A 9,599-nucleotide genomic window follows, 5' to 3' on the forward strand; every position below is an offset into this window, starting at 1 on the left:
CACATACAAACACACACACACACACACACACACACACACACTCACACAAACAAACACACACTCACACAAACAAACACACACTCACACAAACAAACACACACTCACACAAACAAACACACACACACACACACACAAACACGCACACACAAACACAAGCAAACAAACACACACAAACACAAGCAAACAAACACACACAAACAAACACAAACAAACACACGCACACAAACAAACACACGCACAGATACATTTCTATCCCAACACACAAAATAACAACAATAAAAAGACAAATAAATAAATGAACATGAGCGCTGTGTTCGGTTAATCGAAGACAAGGCGATTCGCTGTCGAACCGTTATCTGCAGACTGAACGAATGCTCATTAGGGTGGAAATCGCGTGCGGCTTAAATTTCTCCCGCCACACAAACAAGTCAGAACACGAAGACAGAGCGGGGGAGAAGACAAGGTGTTAGGAAGACGCATTAGGGAGAAGGCGAAAGGGGGAGTGGAATTGGGAGAGGGAGAAAAAGAGAGAGAGAGAGAGAGTGAGTAACAGGGAGTTGGGAAGAGAGGGAAAGGGAGGGAGAGGCTGAGATAGATAAAAAGATAAATAGATAGATAGAGATAGATAGACAGACAGACAGAGAGGGAGAGAGATCGTAGGAAAGGAGAGAGAAGGGAAGAGGGAGAGAGAAAGTAGGAAAGGGAGAAATGGAGAAAGAAGGGAAGAGGGAGTGAAAGTAGAAATGGCTGAATGACAGGAATAAGAAGAGGGGACGCGAGGAGAGGAGAGAAAGAGAGAAACAAGGAAACCAGACAGACTAAAAGCACTGAAAGAGCGAAAGCGAGAACCGACGGAACTGCCGCCCCGTCGCTGCATTAACCTGACCTTTGACCTCCAGCCCGCCTGACCCCTGACCCCTGACGTCCACCTGATCTCCGTCTCTCGTCCGAGATTTTATTCTTCATTTTCTTTCCTTGCCTCTTTCGCTTTACATTTCCGAGAGCATTTCGGTTCTTGTTACATTAATGATGCTTTACAGAAGACGTTTTGAGAAAATGCTGGGCGTCTGAGGTTGAATAGAGAGAGGCAGAGAGGCAGAGAGGGAGAGAGGGAGAGAGGGAGAGAGGGAGAGAGGGAGAGAGGGAGAGAGGGAGAGAGAGAGAGAGAGAGAGAGAGAGAGAGAGTGAGAGAGAGTGAGAGAGAGAGAGAGAGAGAGAGAGAGAGAGAGAGAGAGAGAGAGAGAGAGAGAGAGAGAGAGAGAGAGAGAGAGAGGCAGACAGAGAGAGGCAGACAGACAGAGGCAGACAGACAGAGGCAGACAGACAGAGGCAGACAGACAGACAGATAGAGACAGACAAACAGATAGACAGGAAGACAGACAGACAGATAGAGACAGACAGGCTGACAGACAGATAGAGACGGACAGACAGGAAGACAGACCGATAGACAGACAGACAGATAGAGACAGACAGACAGACAGATAGAGACAGACAGACAGACAGATAGAGACAGACAGACAGACAGATAGAGACAGACAGACAGACAGATAGAGACAGACAGACAGACAGATAGAGACAGACAGACAGACAGATAGAGACAGACAGACAGACAGATAGAGACAGACAGACAGACAGATAGAGACACAGACAGACAGATAGAGACAGACAGACAGACAGAGACAGACAGACAGACAGATAGAGACAGATAGAGAGACAGACAGACAGACAGAGACAATACAATTTTCGTGATCCTATCTCAGATCCCGATACGAGCACCTAAATATTCTACACAAATCTACATAAATATTCTACATAATTACCCCCACAGAGCATAGCGTGAGCATACCAAGAGAAAAGAGGGGAGGGGGGAAGGGGGGAAGGGGGGGAGGGGGGAAGGGGGGGAGGGGGGAAGGGGGGAAGAGGGAAGGAAGGGAGCAAATGTATCTTTGATTCTTCTGCTTTCCTCTTCCCGTCATTATCAGGCCTTCTCTTTCCCCTCGTCATTCTTCACTCCCCTCTGCGTATCTTCCTCTCCCCTCCATCTCCATTCTTCCACTTCCTGTTTCCCTTATCACACCCTCCCCCTCTTCTTGTCATTCCCATCTTCCTGTCCTGTCTTCTCTTTCCCATCTCTCTATTCCTCCTTGTATCTCCCCTCTACCTCTCTTCTCTATGTTTTAATCCACTCTTTTCTTTTCTGTCTCACCCCACCTCCCCTCTTCTCTCTTTATCTCACCTCCACTCTCTTTTATTTGTCTCCTCTTAGTCTTTCTCTCTGTTTTCTGTCTTCCCTTAGTCTCCTCCCTCTCTTCCATTCTGTATCCCCTCCTCCCTCATTTTTTTTCTCCATCCCCTTCCTCTCTCTTCTCTTTTCTGCTTTCTGTCCTCCCCACCTTCCCTCTTTCTTCTGTTCCCCCTCTCGCTCTCTCTTTCTGTCCGCCCCCATCTTCTTTCTTCTTCGTCTTCCCCACCTCTCTCTTTATTTTGTCTCCCCCACCTCCCTTTCTCTTCTTTCTTTCGTTGACCCTTCCCACTCCTCCCCTCCCCTCTCCCTCCCCTCGTTCTCCTCTCCCCTCTCCCTCTCCCTCTCCCTCTCCCTCCCCTCCCCTCCCCTCGCTCTCCTCTCCCCCTCATTCCCCTTTCTTCGGAGATTTACGAGACAAATTCGCCGCTATAAATGGAGTCTGATTTATCCTTCCCTCCTGCTTCTAGAATCATCTTTCCTGCGCGTTAAAAGGGGAACGGAGAATGGCGCCGAACAGCTGGACAGATTACGAAGAAAATAGAAGAGAAAAAAAAAGAGAGAGAGAAAAGGAAAATAAAAATGGAGAAAGAAAAAGGGAAAAGAAAAATGGAGAAAGAAAAAAGGAAAAGAAAAATGGAGAAAGAAAAAAGGAAAAGAAAAATGGAGAAAGAAAAGAGGAAAAGAAAAATGGAGAAAGAATAAAGGAAAAGAAAAATGGAGAATGAATAAAGTAAAAAAAAAATCTTCGACGTTATAAAGAAAAGAGAAAAAGAAAGAAAAAAATAAGAAAGAGAAAGAAAAAAAGTGAAACGAAGTCAAGTTCCTGCAAGACGCCTTCCATTCAAAGACACACGACCTTCCAACACGGAGAAAGGTCAATGCACCTCTTCGAATCCAAAAGGAAAGGTCAAGGCGACGCATAAGGCCGCCTTGGATGCTGGAAGGTCATTCACCCACTCCCCCCCACCCCAACCCCCCTCCCTTCTCTCCGTTCCCGCAGTACAAGTGGACTGCCTCGCTGACCTTGATGCGAGAGTGAAGTGAGTGTGACCTTGATTGATTCCCCGAGAAGTGACCCAGGAATAAACGCCGTGTGACCTTGGCGACGTCGGGGATATGACGTGTGACGATATTTGACATGAAGCTTAAGATAATATTCTTAAAAAAGGAAATAGTTTCATATATTGAACGATGCACACCATAAGAATGCAAGAAACACACACACACACACATACACATACACACACACACACACACACACACACACACACACACACACACACACACACACACACACACACACACACCAAACCAAATCACGTAGCAAAAAAAAAAAAAAAAAAAAAAAAAAACATGTCCTGAACAAGCCCCAACAAGCCCCGCCCACACACCACGTGACGTAAACAAACAAGCCATCCGTCAACCAAGTCCCTCCAATTCTCACCAGGTTTTGAAACAGAACTGCAGGTCTCGCCTCGCTGTTCAACCGTCCATTCCTTGATAAATACAACATTCCTTGATGAATACGAGCGCCTTCATAAATGCAATAAATTCGCTACAACGATTCCCTCCGACGGCGATACAACGCACGATATAACGAGTCGATGCGTAATAGCAATATATATAACACGTCAACAGCTATCTGGCGATCGATGGCACACTGCATTGGCCCTTGTTGCAAAACAGCGCGGTGGCGGGAGTGGTGGAGTGGTGGTGTTTCTGTGGTAGTCATGGTAGTTTTTGTGGTAGTCAAGGTAGATTTTGTGGTAGTCATGGTAGATTTTGTGGTAGCTGTGGTAGTCATGGTAGTTTTTTGTGGTAGCTGTGGTAGTCATGGTAGTTTTTGTGGTAGCTATGGTAGTCACGGTAGTTTTTGTGGTAGTCAAGGTAGATTTTGTGGTAGTCATGGTAGATTTTGTGGTAGCTGTGGTAGTCATGGTAGTTTTTTGTGGTAGCTGTGGTAGTCATGGTAGTTTTTGTGGTAGCTATGGTAGTCAGGGTAGTTTTTGTGGTAGCTGTGGTAGTCATGGTAGTTTTTGTGGTAGCTGTGGTAGTTATGGTAGTTTTTTGTGGTAGCTGTGGTAGTTATGGTAGTTTTTTGTGGTAGCTGTAGTAGTTATGGTAGTTTTTTGTGGTAGCTGTGGTAGTCATGGTAGTTTTTGTGGTAGCTATGGTAATTTTTGTGGTAGCTATGGTAGTTTTTGTGGAAATTTGATGGTTTTGGCAGTGGTTGTGTTTGAGGTGGATGTAGCTAAGCAACTGTAACAGCAACAGTAATAACAACAACTATGGTAGTAATTACAGCAATAACAAAAGTAGTTGTAGCTGTAACTGTAGCATCAGCAGCAGTAGTGTTATTGGTTGCGGTGGTGGTAACAAAGGTGGTAGAATCAGTAGTGGTGACAGAAGTAGTAGTAGTAATGGTGGCAGCAGTAGAAGTAGTAATAGTAACAACAGCAATAATAGTAGCGACAGTAGTAGCAGTAATAACTAAAAAAGAAGAAAGAAGAAAGAAGAGAGAAAAAAGAAAAAAAAAAGAAAAGAAGAAAATAAAAAGAAAGATAAAAGAAAGTAAAAAGATAAAAAAAAGAAAGAAAAAACAATAACAAAAAACTATAAACACGAATAAGAACGGAAACCAGAACAGCAACGCTATCATCGCCATCGCCATCATCACGGGATCAGATCGCTTCTATCAGCGGCTAATCCTAAAAAAATGGAGATCCAATATCATTTTAATTCGAATGTAAATAGACGGCACGACGTATAAAACAATTCACAATCATGGTAATTTCTTTTAATATCCCGTCTGTCGTAACAACAAATTAATTACTTTCTCCACAATTAATGTCAAAATTTAAATGATAATTAACCCTTCCCTTGAATCGTTGATATGTATCAATACTAACGAAGAAATAAAATGTAAAAATAAAAAGATAAAAAATAAACTTCGCTGGAATACAAAAATACCCTATTGATAAACAGTAAAAAATAAATAGGCAAATAAAAAAATCGCTCGCAAAATCAGAAGCAGAGAGAAAGAGAGATAGAGATAGATAGATAGAGATAAAGATAGAGAGAGAAAGATAGCGATAGATAGAGAGAGATAAAGATAGAGATAGATAGAGAGAGATAAAGACAAAGATAGATAGAGATTGATAGAGATATAGAACACGCACAGAAACGCTAAACGACGGTTTCATTCCAAATAAACCTACGTAATAACACTTATCGTAAAGGCTAACAACGGCTCCAAATGCTAACAAAAGCGTCTTTACGACCAGTCACTTGTAAACCGCAATGAAAACAACGAAGGAAGGAGAAAAGAAAAGGGAAAAAAATAAAGGTTGAACGAAAAATTAAATCGATAAAAAACACCCTCATAAAAATACCAAAATACAATGCATATAATTAATCATCAAAAATAATAACAGCGACAACAAGAACAGCAACAGCAACAATAACAATAACATCAAGTAGGACAATATAATATAAAAATATCATTATTCATAACAATAACAAAATCACAGCAACAACGGACGCCTTTCCAAGCCAAAGAAAACCACGCCCCGTCGACAAAGTGCGCCTACGTGAGGTCGTCCAGAATCGTTGCAGAACTGCCGTGTGGCGGTCGTTGCAATCCCCCCCCTTCCCCCCCTTTCTGCTACACCATTCTGATTCTGCTTCCTCTTTCCTCCTTCATTTCTATCCCTTTTTTTCATATTAGTTACTTTCTTTAGCCTTCTCCGTCTTTCATCCTCTATCCGCGTTACTTCCTCTCTTTCTCTTCCGTGTGTGTGTGTGTGTGTGTGTGTGTGTGTGTGTGTGTGTGTGTGTGTGTGTGTGTGTGTCTCTCTCTATGTGTATTTCATTCCTTTTCCCTCTTCTTCATCCTCCTTCCCCTAACCCCTATTTTCCCCAGAACTCCCTCCCCTTTCCCCCTATTCTCCCCTAAACTCCCTCCCTTTCCCCTCCTCACCCTCTCCCTCCCCTTTTCCCCACCCTCTCCCTCCCTCCCTCCCCTTCCCCCCTCTTCTCCCTCTCCCTTCCCTCTCCCCACCCTGTCCCCCTCTCCTCCCCTTCCCCACCCTCTCCCTCCCTCCCTCTCTTCTTCCCCACCCTCTCCCTCCCTCCCTCCTCTCCCCTCCCCTCCCCACCCCACCCTCTCCCCCGCCCGTACACCCTCGCGGAACATTTCCCACTCTCGCTCTTCACCCGAGATAAGCGCGAGATACCAAGACGCAGGTGTTGGTACCTTGGGAAAAAAAAGAAAGGGTTGATAACGATGATGATAATGGAAAAAGGGCAATAAAGAAGACGAAGACGACGGCGACGGCGATGAAGACGGATGAAGGGACGAGATTGAAAACGAAAGGAGAGGAGAGGTGAGGAAGGGTACGTGACAAAGATGTGTGTGAAGAGGGACCAGGAGCACGAGGGAGAAGACAAGACTATGGGAGAGAGGGAGATACAGAGAGAGTGACTGAGACAGAGAAACAGAGGGAGAAGGAGAGGGAGAAGGAGAAACAGAGAGGGAGAGGGAGAGACAGAGACAGAGAAACAGAGAGGGAGAGAGAAACAGAGAGGGAGAGAGAGAGAGACAGAGACAGAGAAACAGAGAGGGAGAGACAGAATTAACTAGAAAAGAAATAAGACGGAAGGAGGACCGAAAGACGGAGAGAAGCAAGGAACAGGAGTGAGAGAGGGGGAGAGATAAGTGAAGGAGAATAAGAGAAAATACCAGCTAGAAATAATAGAAGAGAAGCGAACGAACCAAAAAGAAAAGAAGAGAATAGAAGAGAAAGTAGAACGACAAGAAAACAGAGGAAGAACAAGAACAGGAACGACCCACGTACCTCATGGCCCCTCGACAACACCCTCCCCCCCTCCCCTTCACACACACACACACTCCCCCTCCTTAGCCCCCCCCCCTCCCCCCCCCCCCCCCAAGCCATAAAGAGGAGCAACACGACGCCTCTGAAGGGTAACTTAAATACCGTCCCCGCCGCCATAAGGTGTAGGAAGAATGGCTACACAACACGCACGGAGGGAAAAAGGAAGAAGAAAAAAACAACGAAAGGGAAGAAAAAGAAGAAGAAAAAAAGAAGAAACAGAAGGAGGGAAGGAAGATGATGATGATAAAAGCAACGGAAGGAGTGAAGAAGAAAAGAAGAAAAAAAAGGAAGAACCAAAAAGGAATACATGATAATAATAATAAGAAGAAAGAAACGAAAGGAAAAAGAAGGAGAAAACAACTTCATTATGCCAATTAACTGGTCGATCCTTACATGGGGAAAGGGGGAGGGAGGGAAGGAGGGGAAGAGGAAGGGGAGAGGGAGGGAAGGAGGGAGGGGGAAGAAGAGGAGGAGAGGAGGGAAGAAGGGCAAGAGGAAGGGAAGGGGAGGGGAGGGGAGGGAGGAAGGAAGGGAGGGAGGGAGGGAAGGAGGGAGGGAAGAAGAGGAGGAGGGAGGGAAGGGAGAGGAGGAGGGATGGGGAGGGAAGAAGGGAGGGAGGGAGGGGGAGGGGATTGCAGTTCCATGACGTAATCCAGCTACAGGTCTCGCGCTATCATATTTGCATGCATATTAAAAGCCCAAGCAGACGGAGCTGTTCATCACTACCTGGCCTCGCTTCTGTTCCGTTGCTGCTGTTAGATAGATAGATAGATAAATAGATAGATATAGATAGAGATAGATAGATAGATAGAGAAAGAAAGTGAGAAAACCCTCTCTCTCTCCCATTTCTCCCGTTCTGTCTCGCTCTAGCTCCCTTTTCTAACACTTCTCCCTCTCTCTGGCCCTCGCTCTCTCTAATTCTCTCAGTCTCTCAATTTCTCTCCCCCGTCCCTTTTTCTTTCCTCTTCCTCCTCTCTTCCCCTTTCCCTCCGTCTCTCTGCTTTCTTCCCTTTCCCTCCACAGTAAAGACAAGAGCTAAGAAAACTCATCCAAACAAGAGCAGAACGAAGCGAAACATACAACCAAAAAAATAAAAATGAAGAAAAGCGAAACAAAAAGAAGAAGAGAAGAACGAAGCAAAACCAAAAAAAATAGCCCCCAAAAAAGAAGAAAAGAAAAAAAGAAAGAAGAGAAATGAGAAGGAGCGATGAGGACAGACAGTCGCACGCATCAGCTGAGGCTAGCACACTACAATGCCCTCATCTCTCAGGATTACAAGGACACAAACAAAGACAGGCGGACTGAACAAACACAAGGTATCCTTCTTCGACTTTTACTGACACTGGTTTTCTTTGTTTCTTTTTTGTTTTTGTTTTGTTTGTTTGTTTCTTAATGTTAGATATATATTTTTTTCATTTTTGGGAGACAGTTTTGTTTCTTTTTTGTTTTTGTTTGTTTCTTAATGTTAGATATATTTTTTTCAAGTTTGAGAGACAGTTTTGTTTCTTTTTGTTTTTGTTTGTTTGTTTCTTAATGTCAGAGATGTTTCAAGTTCGAGAGAGAGAGAGAGAGAGAGAGAGAGAGACTGAACAGTGACGAAATATCTCAAAAATGAGCGAGGGTGAAAGGAGGGAGAAAGGAGGAAGAAGAGAGGTAGAGGGGGTAAGAAGGATAGAGGGATAGGGAGAAAGGAGGATGAAGAGAGGTAGAGGGGGTAATAAGGATAGAGGGATAGGGAAAAAGGAGGAAGAAGAGAGGCAGATGGGGTAAGAAGGATAGAGGGATAGGGAGAAAGGAGGAAGAAGAGAGGTAGAGGGGGTAAGAAGAAGAGAGGGATAGAGAGAAAAGGAGGAAGAAGAGAGGTAGAGGGGGTAAGAAGGATAGAGGGATAGGGAGAAAGGAGGAAGAAGAGAAGTAGAGGGGGTAAGAAGGATAGAGAGGATAGGGAGAAAAGGAGGAAGAAGAGAGGTAGAGGGGGTAAGAAGGATAGAGGGATAGGGAGAAAGGAGGATGAAGAGAGGTAGAGGGGGTAAGAAGGATAGAGGGATAGGGAGAAAGGAGGAAGAAGAGAGGTAGAGGGAGTAAGAAGGATAGAGGGAGAGGGAGCGGGGATAGACAGATAGATAAACAAATAGACAGACAGACAGAGAAAGAAAGTTAAAGAGCTAATAAAGAAAAGACAAAGAAGCTAGACGAAAAAGACAGAAAGAGGAGAGAGAGAGAGAGAGAGGAAACGACACACACTGAAACAAAGGAGAAGGGACGAGAACGGAGAGATGCATATGTAAATACGAAACGCAAGAGAAGGGGGGGAGGGGGCGACGAACGGGAGAGCCAAATGTTCCCGAAAAATGAAGAATTCGGACAAAGCGACGAGGAACCGACGAGGAAAGGGGGGGGGGAGGGGGCCAGTGGCGGCCGACCGGCGGGCGCTCAACGACAGGCGGCCGACGCTCGCA

At 45.0% G+C, this 9,599-nt stretch overlaps 1 protein-coding gene across 1 annotated transcript in view; it reads left to right on the forward strand.

Annotated features, from left to right (window-relative positions):
* Positions 1-4,533: 4,533 nt before the first annotated feature.
* LOC138860071 (GATA zinc finger domain-containing protein 4-like) overlaps positions 4,534-9,599 on the forward strand; it is a 14,059-nt gene continuing 8,993 nt past the window's right edge. Inside the window, exons 1-2 of the mRNA XM_070116883.1 lie at positions 4,534-4,686; positions 9,511-9,599. The exon at positions 9,511-9,599 is cut by the window's right edge and continues 590 nt beyond it. Coding sequence (XP_069972984.1) covers positions 4,534-4,686; positions 9,511-9,599 — 242 coding nt within the window. The remainder of the gene's footprint in view (positions 4,687-9,510) is intronic.

Source organism: Penaeus vannamei, chromosome 39 (assembly GCF_042767895.1).
Source record: "Penaeus vannamei isolate JL-2024 chromosome 39, ASM4276789v1, whole genome shotgun sequence".
Classification (NCBI taxonomy): domain Eukaryota; kingdom Metazoa; phylum Arthropoda; class Malacostraca; order Decapoda; family Penaeidae; genus Penaeus; species Penaeus vannamei.